Source organism: Apteryx rowi, unplaced genomic scaffold (genome assembly GCF_003343035.1).
Source record: "Apteryx rowi isolate R43461 unplaced genomic scaffold, aptRow1 scaffold_725, whole genome shotgun sequence".
In the NCBI taxonomy this organism is placed as follows: Eukaryota; Metazoa; Chordata; class Aves; order Apterygiformes; family Apterygidae; genus Apteryx; species Apteryx rowi.
In genome coordinates, this window is record NW_020451011.1 from 63,945 (window position 1) to 77,445 (window position 13,501).

The 13,501-nt window shown below is 38.8% G+C and overlaps 1 protein-coding gene across 7 annotated transcripts in view; it reads left to right on the plus strand.

Moving 5' to 3' along the window:
- The window catches only part of TPK1 (thiamin pyrophosphokinase 1), a 319,620-nt gene that overhangs the window by 58,557 nt on the left and 247,562 nt on the right, over nucleotides 1-13,501 (plus strand). For 6 of the 7 annotated variants that reach the window (XR_003257018.1, XM_026087615.1, XM_026087617.1 and 3 more), the window contains one exon: nucleotides 2,477-2,551. The exons of the other annotated variant lie outside the window; for it this stretch is intronic. Coding sequence is in view for 5 of the 6 variants with exons in the window: in XM_026087615.1 (XP_025943400.1) it covers nucleotides 2,477-2,551 (75 nt within the window). In the remaining variant the exon portion in view is untranslated. The remainder of the gene's footprint in view (nucleotides 1-2,476; nucleotides 2,552-13,501) is intronic. 7 annotated transcript variants of the gene reach the window in all.

Below are 13,501 nucleotides of genomic sequence, written 5' to 3' on the forward strand. Positions count from 1 at the left end.
AGTGATGGATGCTGCATATTCTGTCCGCTGATGCAGTCTTTGCCATCAGAAGTCCCAATTTATTAATAGCTTTTAGGGCAATGATTGTAAATTACTGCAGTCCAGTTTTATTGCTGTTTTACATCTACTGAGGACTGAACCCTTTATGTAGCTTCATATTAACTCAGTGAGCACCAYTAAAATATTGACATTTAGGCTTGTTTGGGTAGCATTAATCATAGCATTTTATCATGCATTAATTGCAGTTGTTTGAAATGACTGGAGCACTACCTTTTCTAATAGCAGGAAAAACAATAATTTATATTTTTCCACTTTGATGTACTGGGGGCATCTACTCCTTTTCTCCTTTACATCAACTAACCGAATAAGAACCGGCTGTTCTTACAGACCTCATTGGGAGCCCTTGGAGGTGTGATTTCTGAAAATTGACCTCTGAAGTCTCGGTGTGGATATCCACAGCCAGGGCCTTGTCCTGAAAAACATTTCTTAATATATAGAAAGAGTCTGCCTAATGTGCAAAAAAAAGGCTAAAATCTACTGTTTTTCCATATGCTGATATAGCTTAAGGTTTAAAACAGACCCAGGAATGCCTTTTGTGATTTGCCTGCAGGAGTAGGTTTACAGTGTCCATGTCTATTTGTATTATCATATCAGTAAAAGAACCTGTTATGTTTGCTGGCTCTTTCAGTGGAGGGCATCACTGGATGATTATGTTTAATATAAGGAGCTGGCAGCCTTTCTCACTTAACCTTCTTTAGCAGATCTACTGCTGAGGTCCCATTTTGTGAGGCAGCTGGAAATTGGTACTTAGTTTGAATGTATTGTTTTCCACCTTTATCTCTAAGTTCAAGGACAAGGCGAAACTGTTCAGACTAAGCAAAGAAAAAGGTTTTGCCCACCTCTCTCTTTATTTACTTGGTCCTCTGACCCCTCCATTCTTTTTTAAGTAAATTTGCTGTTGGCTTCTTCCCTATTATGTGATATGCATGGACTAAATAGAGGTGTGGAGCATATCGGCAAAGATGCCAGTGTGGAACATGAGGGAAGGTATTTGACTAAGGATCACACAAAAGAGGTCTGTGGTAAACATGCAGACATTTTACCAAAGTAAAAATGATCTAGGTCTTCAATAGTGTATCTCTTGATACTTAAAAAGGAGGCCAATGCTGTTGCCTCCAATTACAGTTCAGGAAACTAAGGCACAAAGTGGATCTGTAGAGAAGCTCAAAATGACTCGGAAGGTGAGAGGCAGAATAGTGATGCTCCAGTCTTCTAATCCTTACTTTATCCAGCCGTTTGTGATTTTAGAATTTTATTGTCTTCTCCCCAGTCCTCCACTCCGAGATGTTCCTGCACCTTCATTAGTTTCGCCACATTTATTTTTTCCCTTGTAATGTCATATGACTTATGCCACACCTTTAGCTGTAGCCTCATTCTTCCTCCTGCTATACTGGATATGTTCAAAAGCCCAAAAGACCTTCTAGTGATAGAGGATTTTTTTTGCAATTACAGTGGCTGCACATGACCAAATAATACTTCATTAACCTGATTGCCTAAGGATATCAAGCTCTAGGGGAAACCTGTATTCCTGTATGATAGGCAAGATAATTAGGAAGTGAAATAGTGCAAATCCCAGCACAAGCAACCCTAATAAGATGTAGGGGTTGTATTTACTCTTTGAAACCAAAGTTTGGGATATCTTGAATCCTTTTATTTTAAGACCTTTATATTGGTAAGTTTATTTTTGTCCCTCACAGTGGACATATTTTCAGGGCAGAAGGCTTTTTAGAAAGAGTCTGTTCAGTCTGTGGGAGCAGTTCAGGTTGCTGGTAAATCCAGTGAGATTTTTAGTCTGTGGTATCACCAAGATAACAGGCTAAAGTTCGCTTTCGCCTTTACTGTCTTTGATTTTAAGCTCCTTGGGCATGGCCTTTTGTTCTGTGTTTGTACAGCATCTACCACAGTGGAGTCTCAGACCATGATTAGAGCTTCTAGTTGATATGAAAGTGTAGGAACAGAAACCAGTGATGTCAGCAGGAGTTCTGCAGCCACTGGGAGAACACACTATTGAACCTGGATTAGAGACAACTTAATTCCGAGTCAGCTACAGCCTCCCCTGTTAATAGAGGCTAGGGCTAAGCTAATATCAGTAAATGTCATTTCCAGACGCCAGCAACAAGCGGGAGATTAAACAAGAGAACTGTATAGATGAAGGGTCCTGTTGAGGATGGCCTTCAGTGGATAACAATCTCTTCTAAATTAAAAGGTTTTGCTGGAAGCCTATCAAGTAAAAGGTGTCTAATGAAGCTCTGGCAGCTTCTCTGTCTGAAAATTAGGAAACCTAAGAAGCAGGGAAATGAGTGAAGTTGCTCCAAGGTTCTTGGACTAAAATTAAATATGGAAAAAGCAAAATAAAGAAAATAAGGGGGAAAAAATCAAATATTCTTGCTAATAAGAATCAACATTTCTCTTACAGGAAACCTGAAGTTTTGCCTTCTTATTCTGAACCAGCCTTTCAACAAAGGTCATTTTCATTGTCTGTGGAGCAAAGGTAATAATGACTTAAATATATCTTCATTTGCTTATTTACTTAGCTGGTACCCAGCTAATCTACTTCACGGCTGTTGAATTGCAATGTGGCAATTTTCTCTGACGAGAGCAACCTTCCAGTCAGGGTGTGAATCAGCAGAATATGTCTTGTGTTGCTGAATGCAGCAAATGAGCTGATTATGCAAATTCTGCATCTCTGCATCCCTTAGGTTAGTGGGAACTTTATGGACTGATCTGTGTTAGAGCCTGTAGCTTTTCAGAGGCATCTTAGGAATGATTGCTGTTTTGCTGACAAAGTGCAGTAGATCAATGGTGCGTTTATGAGTTTGGAGGTGAGCATTCCTTTAAAGGTCATCAGTGAAATGTGTTAATTTTAATCAAAATAAAATGAACTGTGCAGATACTGTGTTCTGAAAGCAGTGGGAATTTGTGTGCGTGTCAGAAATATGCAAATCAGATTTCACTACCCCTTTGTTTAATATGCACAGTGCTAATCATCTCTGGTATGATAGCTGCAGATTTACTGACATTTTGTGGAGATGTATAAATCTTTACCGGCTTGGAGCTATTAAATCCTCCAGTGCAGAAATGTAGTTCTTCAGGAGCYTTCTGATAAACCACGGGAACTGTCTCTAACTTGTCACCAGGCTTGGAACCTTGCAGAGAGATTCCTTTTAACTGACTGGGGCAGATACAGCTATTTAATTTCACCACAGGTGTATGAGTTGGTGGGGGGTAGCTTTACGGTTAAAAGGAATTGGAGTAAGAGATGAAGTGGGGAGGATGTATTCACATCATCTAATTCCAGCAAACCTAAAGGAGGTACCTCCACAGTCATACGAGAGAGAAAAGGAAGAAGAGACTTGTACAGGGTGATCCAAAACACCTAAACTAGCACTGTACCCCAAATGGGCTCTTTTTTACCTGCAACATCAGCAAGAAATGTCAGCAAGAAGTGCTCAATTGAAGGTCGTTCAGATGTATTTTCTAGATAAGATTTTAAGTATTTTCTTATTTAAAAAGATATACTGAAAGGACATATTTTGCATTAAATATTGAAGGGCAGAATGATAAGTATTTTGATCTTATTTCTCTGGCCCACCTTTCCTATGTTAGGCTAGAGGTTAGAAAACAGAAAGCAAACCAGACACATGCCCAGTTACAGAAYGGCAGTATTCAGTGTATTGCACTACCTTGCATGTGTTGCTTTTATGCTGTGCTCTGTTACAGCAGACTTTTTTGTCTGTGCTTTGGAATTTTAAGTCTTTCTCTTGCAATCAAATCTGCGCAGGCTGACTCTTGGGGCATGGTGTGCTTCTTACTGTAACGCTAATGGGCCTTTAAGTGTAGTGCTTCAGTGAAGGGTTGGAATAAGAAGCTGAATACAATCGAGTAGAAGTAGAATGTCTTGATTGAGACTACCACAATCGGTTCCCATCCTCCAAGCACAACTGCACTGAAAGGAATTACTGGTGCTTTAGATGGCTTTTCAAAATGTCTGTGCGAGTTAGGAGCAGAAGTCCCGTTCATGCCAGTAGGACTTTTGCTAGTAGGTTACTTAAGGATATAGATGGAAATTTTCTGTCCAAGCAAAATGATAGGAAAGGATGCTGACACAGTGAATCTGAAATGTTTTTCCTGAAATCATTTCAGTTTCAGTATTCCTCAGCTCTGAATCCAGGACAAGGTTCTGGCAACACTTGACTGACAATCACAGTGGACTGCTATAGGTATCAACGATCTTGTGGCTCCTGGACCCTGGCTCTGGAGGAGTCTCTGCAAGTAGACAGTTGCAGGACTAGGAGACCGTGTTTTTTTTGTGAATTAAAAGAAATTATGAAAGAATGAAAAATCCTCAGAAACAGTGTTTACTGATCAGCTGTATTTGCTTGAGATCTCATAAAAATTCTGTTGTGTATAAGTAGTCAGAAGGAAATGATTGGACTGTTTATCCACAGAGTATTGCCAGCGACACAAATTGGGGGAGAAGGGAGAGAGAAGTGCACAGAAAAAAAGGAATTGGAGAATATTTGACTAACTACCTTAAGTTACAACAATCTTGGGTGTTACACTAGGTAGAGAATGCTGAGACAGAAGTGTTATTTTCAAGTAGGTTGTGTCCTCCTATCAAAGTAACTTGTTTTATTAGCCCTGTCCCTTTAGCATCAAGTAAGAATGAAGGTGTGATGCTATGTGTCCTGAGTTTAAAAAAATCACATGGATAAGTGTGGCTATTCTAGGCTAAAATCATCCCAGGTGTAACTTCTCTTGACCTCAAGAAAAAATGGTTGTAGCTAATTAGCCTTTGTTTTAGTACAGACTTGTATGAAATCTATTTTTACTGACATACTTTGCAAAAAAAACTTTCAAGCTGTGCAAGTTTGCATAAACTTCCTTTCCTCTGCTTTGTGAAGGACACTGAAATCTGATTTCTTCACTTACAGGGGACAATTAGCAGCTTTTACTACTCTCACCATACAAGCAAGCTAAGTCATAACAGTAAGGTAGTGTAAGCTAAAGACTACCATGATTTTTTTTTTCTACCTTCTGTTACTGCATCTTTAGTCATGCCATATACAGTCTTTGGCTTGACTGTGGTCGTTACTTCATTGCTGACTACTATGTTCATTACTATAGTACCAAAGGACCCATCCAGAATACTTCCTTTGTCCTAGGTACAGCTGTATAGGATTAGACAATCCTGCCCTAAAGGCAGGGTGAGTGAAAGGTTGGAGAAGGGATATTATACATAAACTGAATGGGGAATAACACTGGTAGTTCAGTGAGGGGATTTGGGGGGTTGGGTATGGTAGGGAGGGGATAAACCAAATGGAAAGAGAAATTGAAGAGGATAGATCACTGAAGGGGCATAGGTAAGACAAAAAGGTCTCACTATAAGTGAGGCTGATATAAAGAGACTGAATATGGGAAGGTGAGGTGGAAGCAGAGGATTGGGAACAGATTAGCAATAAGCACAAGGCAAGGAACATCAATCTAATCCATCAAAAAGACTTTGAATTTGTAAAGGCCTTTGATTTAGCTGTTGCTATAGCCAGTCCTACCAGTGGAGGTGTATGGCTTCCCTCACAATTCTTATCTAAACTATAGAAAATGTGTGGAAGAGACTGTGTCCTGCTTTTCTCAGTTGCACGTTTCTGGGTCTGGGTGATTGTTATAAGGAAGACTTGACCTAGTGGGGCCTTACTTTAACCCTGTCACAGACCATTAACTCCTGCACTTGCTTTTAATGATATTTCTAGCTCCTGGTCTCACTCCTGTTTTCCAAAAAATTGGTAAGGAAAAAATCCATTTTACATCAGTCTCTAGTGCTGCTTTGCAAATGGTTTGAAATGTAAATATATCTTCAACAGAATTGAAGGTCTGAAACTGTCTCTACATTAGGTTTCAAGAGCTAGGAAGCCCAGGTTTTAGAGGCCRAAAACAGTAAATGCTTTCTGGAGAGTAAATGAAAGTTCCCGAGGTTTTAATTCGGCTCTTAAAATCTCTTTAACTGGAAATTCAATCACTCATTTATGCCAAGAATTTCAGCAATGGCTAACAATTGTGAGTGCTTTGTTTTTTTGATGCCTCCCTAGTGAAGTACCAGGAAAGGGGCAGAATTATTGCAGTGCTAAAAAAGCACCTGTGTAAAATGTCTAACGTTCAGGACCTGAAAATTGTTTCTTGTTTCTGAAAACATTGCCCTTAGTTGTAGTACTCGAATGATCCAGAATTGTCTGCATGTCCTCACTTGATGGCAGCATGCTAAATGGCTTTGCGTTGTAAGATACTTTCCATTCTTAGAATGTTGACACTGAGAGCCATAAAGAGTGACTGAAAAATAAAGTTATTATTTAAAGTCAGAGTAATATGGCAGTGTTCCACAGCAAATTGATGAAGTTTCCATTCAGTGCTGTGTTTCTGGGAATGGCAGGCTTGCTGTTAAATAGCATCTTTAGATTTGCTAGTGGAGAAAGATATATTGCAGTAGAATTTTTCCTTAGGTTGCCCTTAACGTCCGGCTGAGTGTTCTTATGTCCATGGATTTACTGATAAATGCACTTGCAGGATTAAAATATTGATTAATCCAGTCCTGCTTGGCTGAAGAGGACGGCTGTTACAGGTGTGCTTTATGGTAAGAAAGCATGTTTGTGGGTATTCTTCAGTCCTTGCAACTGTTGTGTCAGGTTAGCCACTGTGCCTTTCTCAAAAGAATTGTAATTTCTTCCTGAAAATAAAGCTGTCCCAGAACGCTGCAAATCAGACCAAACAGGTTGAACTACTTTAAATATTAGCCATTCATACTACAAAATGTCCCTGGCTGATGTACAAGAATCAACTACCAACGTCCTTTTGGAATGGGCTGACTGAATCCTGACTTATGGGATGCATAYTTAGTGTTGGATAAGCAGATGGGAAGGAGACATGACTGTATCAATCCCTTCTGTTTTAAAGTCTCTGAGACTGGCCTGTGAAAATGTCTGTTCTCAAGGAGTACTTCCCTTAAATATTCTTTTCCATGGAGCATTCCTTTTAGTTAAGCAATTTGGTGTCTAGCTATGTCTCCTTATTATGCTACCCTACCAGCCACTTCTCTGTAGGCATGATCAATAGATACTTTATGACACTTTGTAGATAACAAACATGAAGGAACTCCAGAAAGAGGAAAACTTGCGGCTAACCCTAGAGATTTCAGCTCTAGATTTTTGGGGGGTCTATATATTAAGAGAGCAGAAAGCAGACTTTTACAACATGGGTGTAGAGTACCCAAATCTGAACTTGTGTTAGACTGTCTTCATTTAAATGATATTTTTTTAGACTACATCTGTTATGATTGCTTATCCATAAATTGAGTTTTGTCAAATTTCCATCCCTATTCATACCACTTTTTCAACCATCAAAATGGCTGTTGGATTTTAAGAAGCATTTTGAATGGGAGGCAACTTACCTGTCAAAGTCAGCCTCCTGTTCGGTGATAATGCTGCTAATTAAATGGATTGTTAGCACCTGGAGGTGACTGTGTATTACCAAATACTTCCTTTTCTTGAGTCATCAAGTAAGGAAAGGTGCTAATGTGTATCACAAATTTCAGTCACCTGTCTTTGAATGCCACATGTTCCTTCCATGCATGTTATGTTCTAGATGTTTTTGTCTGCAGTGTAATTGGTGACTGGTTTTTTGAATGTCTTCTGTGGGGATCCAAGAGCTGTGTATAAAGGCAAATAAGATATAAGTACAGGTGGCTAGAACAGTTTGAATGTCTCAGGGCAGAGAACAGGGTATTTCAGTTTAACAGCAGGAGGGAAATATCCTTGCTTCCCTGGTGCCATTTTTTTTTCTCTGTGACTGATACCTTTTTCTCCATTGCCTGAGTGTCTTTACTGGTTGAACTCACCTAAGCTTTGGGAATTATTGGTATATACATCCATTCAGTTGCCCTCTTATTTGTCTGCAGTGAACTTGCCTTGTTGGCATATGCTGCACTTCTTTTCTCACCTTTTATTTTCAACATTTCTAGTTGAACTTACTTGTAATATATCTCAAATTTGCACTAGACCCAGAATTGGCAGCTGGCATAAAACTTGAGTGAATTTAGAGCAGCTACTATTAATAAATAGGAACATGTTCATAAAAATGGTGATTGGGATGTCACATGGACGTGTATGCTTTATTGCAGTTTCCAGCAGGCATCCAGACTAGCAGTAACTCTTTGTACTGGCCTCAGCTAAACCATTCTGTTCTCCCCAGAGTAATATTAGGCACCTGATAAGTCAATAATAAAGTTMATTTTTCCAAATTTAAATCAAAACAGGAATGTAATTTCTCGTTTGCATTTAGTAACTTGAATTTGCTGTTCTGTACCACTTGCTGTAGATTTAAACAACATTTTCTTACTGTAGAATGCCTGATGTTGGACTGCATGCAGGGAGTTAATTTTCTTTAACTACAGGAGTCTGAGGAGTTATTTCAAGTGTTCTTGAGGGTAGGGGATCTAGTATATACTTTAGAAACAAGAAAATCTGGCCCTGATTACGGTTGGCTAACACTATGTATTAAACCTGGAAACAAAATAGTAATATCTGGGTCTGGGCATGCAGCAGTTTCCATCTGCTCAGATTTTGGGTGGAGTGTTTCTGGACCAACCTTTGCCCATGACTCAGTGAATAACCTTAACCTCTACCTTTTTTTCAGTTTTTCTGTAAACTAGAGGTTTACAGTTCTCTTCACAAAACTAAGCTTAAAACTCTGGAGATATGGTAAACATCTCCCACTTGTGGCATGTATATTGTTAGTACCTTTCTAGTTCGGAAGTGGGTATCTTGAGAGCTAGCCAAAGTAAGTGAACAGAAAGGTAGGTCTCACTGACTTTTGAAAGTTTTTAGTTAGTCATTGGTAAAGCTGAGCTTGGTCTTCCCGGCCTTTTTGAGTCCCTTTACCATAGTAGGAGCTGCAATAGAATGAGATATTTAGATAAAATTGGATATATGAGACTCTACATTTTTGGTGCTTTAATTTTCTGCAAATCCAACAACAGGAAATTCTGAGATCTAAAAGGAAATTTTCTTTAATGTATTTGAGATTTTTTTTAAATGAAAAAAAAAGGGTAATTAAGATCCCGTTTGAGATTCTTTGAAAAGGTAAACCCCACTGAGCTGAAGTTCAAAGTAACAGAACAATAGAGAATTACTTTGAAGTACTTGTGAAAAGCATAACAGATAATTACAGCAGAAGAAAAAAATGGGAGGTTTTTACAGTACTTTCTTTCTATGGACCTGAGATGCAAATCCCATTAGGGGACTTCTATTGTCAAAAGTTTTGCTATATAGAAGCCTTTGATAGCATCATGCTGTATATCCTGTTGCTATGATGTTTCCTGGAGGACAGTTGAAAGAAGGAGCTTTGGAAAATACTGTCGTGAGGATGCTTTAGAGCACCCAAGTAAAATGAAGGCACAGGGCAATAGAAAAAGGGTCATTAATAGCTCATTTTGTTAGTGATTCAACAACAGAAATAGTTCTGGGAATGCACCCAGGGACTAGGGGTGAGCACATGAAGTTTGCATTAGTAAGTCTTGTGACAGAAAAGAGAGGATTCTTAACCTCATAAAATAAACAGTTGGAGTTTCACTGTCTAAAGCTACACAATGAAAAGTGTTTAAAAAGATGTTCTTTGGGAGTCGCTACAGGGCAAAAGGATTATTTTCACAGCTAGAGCTTAGTGCAGATCCACTACTAGGCTGAAAATGCAAGGTCTTGTAGAAGTTTGAAGTTATCTTGGGTTGTTGAAGACAGTGTCTTCTCACTGACTGCAGTGGCCTTTGGATCAAACAATTGTTTTTGTCTTCTTTCTTTTTCTCGTATTCTATGCTTGCCTTAGGGCAGACAACCAACCAAACAAAAAGCCCATACTGATACAAACACCTTTCCATTAGTCTTGGCCTAATGATTTTATTTCAAACAATGATTGTTTTTTAAAAGTGGATCACCTCTTTTTAATTTACCTAAATCTAGTTATGTTTCCAGCCTTTGAATTTTAAGATTTTTGATTACTTTATTACCATGTTGGTAATAATGAGCAACTCAGCCAGTTGAATGGACAGTTTAACTCTTGTGTAATAGTTGAGACTGTCAAAATATTTATTGTCTACTTGGTTGATGGAATGTGCATCCTTCGCTGTCTTCAGTGCCTGAAGGGACATCAATTGGTTGCAAACATGGGTGTTGGAAGGCTGCTTTTCTCATCTGAATAGTTTACATATTTGTTTGAAGTCTCTTGAACAGAACTTTGCCTTGTGTAAGCTCCGTAAGTAAAGTAAATATGCTGCCTGTGAATGTTCAGGAAATTATTTGTGGCCTGCCTTCTGCTCACCCACATTTGTCAAGTATTAAGACGGAACTTCAAATTTACATGAGTCAGAAAATAGTTAACTTTCCGATGCCACTCATTATCTTCATTCTGCTGTGCAGGTAGGCTGTTTTGTTAGATTATAGCAATACGTATATGTGATATTAAAAGCAGTATGTGCACCTACATTTTGAAAATAGCATAGTGATTTTTTTGTGTTATTGGTTGGATAGTTAACCACACAACCTACCCTATGAAGAGGTAATTCTAAAATGACTGATTGACTTGTGTCAGAGCTGTCAAAGGCAGCTTTCTCCATGATCCTTTCTGTTCTTTAACTGCCTTCTGTGTCATCAATACTTCTAAACTGGTTTAATGGATTTTTGTGTTATGTTATTCTAGATGCTGTCTGTGTGAGACTCATGGGCATGTGTTTTGTTTGAGTTTGGGATTACAAAAAACTTTTTGGCGTTGTTGCTTATTCCTAGGCCAAGACCAGCGTTTTTCAAAAGTTAAAAAGTTAGGGTGCGTATGGCACCCTAACTTTTTTTGCTTTGTCAAAAACATATGTTCATATATGAGACAGAACATGGATGTCCAGCTGTTGACCTTTTGCATGCTAGAACACTCTGGCATATTGGTTGTTTCTTTTTGTCTCGTTTTGTCTTGACTGTATCCAAGATTTGCTTATGTAAATGGATGAAGCCCTATTAACTTTGATACTGTTTCACATATTTACACCAGCCCAAAATCTAGGGCATAACAATGGAACCAGCAGCGTTGCTATTAACCCCTTTCCTCCCACGAGTCAACGGTTCTGTACCTAATACACTGAAGACAGGGGTGATACACAGCAACCTAACTTCAGTTTCATTTGTAGTGAGTCACACTGAAGCAGAAAGAACAATTTGTCTTTGGTTTCTCATTCTGGAAAATTCCACTGACCTCAGAAATAGCAGGGACAACATATAATTATTAGAGGTGTTTTATTATCATCTTTCATTATTGGAAGTTTTATGAGTAGGAGCCTGATGTAAAGGCTCCTGATGTCGATATTTCTTCAATTACTTTGAATTAATTTGGCTCAGACCTTCATAAAAGTCTTGCTTTAGAGCTTCATAAAAGTCTTGCTTTAGAGAGGGCCTGTGCCTGTTTTCACAGAAATGAAGTTTACCATTAAAGCAGATGTTGTAGGTAATGTGTCATTAGTATTACAAGACTGCATGTTAATTCAGTGCAAGCCAAATTAGCGCTAAAGTAATTTGATGCTGTAGAGTGTGGAATTTAGGTACAATATCCTACTGGAATTTCTTTTTTAAAATTCCAGCTCTTTTGAGCTTCAGACCCTCACTACTTGCACTCAGAGCCCAAGGTCTGGCTTCCTTGCTTTTCCATTTCTAGCAGTATGAGTTGTTCAACAAGTAGCAAAAGTTTTTGCTCATCTTTGAACATGCACTTGTCCTTTTAGCCATAGTAGTATTACATCCATCAAGCACTTTGCATTAACCCCTAGCTTCCTGCACTCCCTACTGTTAATTTTGCTTTATGTTCGTGTGGTAAAATAAGGTATGAATCATCGATGTCCAGGTTACACTAGATGGCAGAGCCCAGAACATCCCTCTTGAAATGTCTATTTTGTTCTAAGAGGAACCGAGAAACTGATTTGACTGTGCAAATCTTGGAAGAGGCCCCAAATATTCTGAAATTAATGAAACAGTCTCAGAATGCACTTAAACGACACGATTTGGCAACATCAGTGGCCTTAGAGAGAATTCACATCGTAAGATTCAGTCAGAATGACTTAAAATTAATTTGGGGATATGCCAATTCTGCACTTAAATAATCAATGTGGACTTCTATAGAGAATTTTGAACAAGTTATTTAGCCTGTATAAAGGTTAAGTTTCAACAAAACAACACAAGTCATGTTTACTACAGGGCTGAGGTGGACAAAACTGCTTTGAAGTCAATTGATTTAGGCAGCAAGTACTGGGTACAGTATAAAAGAGTACAACATCTAGCCTAGATTCCTTCAAAAGAAGAGACTTTGATTACCTTTTGGATGCCCAGATTAACATCTTAAATGGACTCTGGCTTTCAGGTGGCAGTGACCCTGTCTCTAAAATTCATCCCAGTCTCCCCTTTTGTCACCCAGGACTGGGAGAGAAGCTGAGCACTGAGCAACTGAGGCACTGAGTCATGCAGCACTTCCTAAAAACTTGGCCTATGTTTCATCTTAATTTAAAACCACTGAAAACATTGAATGGTTGAACAGTCCACTTACTGCCTTGACAGCTAATGCAAGATAAAGGGAATGAGAATTATACCTTCTTTTCCTAGGAGGATAAATATTAAGTTCCTTATTCATCTGGCAGAGCATGTCTGCAAATAAACCCTTACCAAGTACCAATAGAGAACRCTCTCTCAATCTGTAAAATCAATAAATTTAAGAATTTTAGAAACCAGGAAAAGAATTTACTAGGTAGGTATACATCATAGAAAAAGTATTGAAGTGATCTCTCTCTAATTTACATAGTCTTTCTTATCCCAATTTAAGAAAAGATTGCGGCTGTTTTTTTCCAAGGGATAATGAGGCCAAATRATGGAATTGTTGTTGATTTCATAAGGTGTGGAAAACAGTATTCCCTGTGATAGATGCAAAATTCTGAGGAGCCTCTGTGGTCACTCAGACTTGGGCCTTTTCCCTGCTAAAAAGGTGTGAAGTAATTACTGACCTGGAGAGTAATTTTTTGCTGAGGTTTCTAGAGAAAGTGATTAACATCAGCAAATAGTCCTCAAGAAGTCACAGCATTTGGTCATTGCCAGATGAGTTGACCTGAGGCTGCCATCTTCATTTAGCTGAGCTATGTAATCATTTTGATAAATGCATGCAAGGCTGTTATGTGACATGAAAAGGCATATTTAAATTTCCAGAAAGGTTTCAGACCTTCAGCAGAAGCTTCTGCCCCTTTTGATAGGACAATTGGATCACCAAGAGCTGTGGGCCCACTGGAAGCTCTAAATAGCTTGCGGAAGAGTCTGTTTTTCAGTTCTGCTTGGCACTGTGAGACACTGCTCTTGCTGCTGGTTTCAAGTGCAGCTTCAGC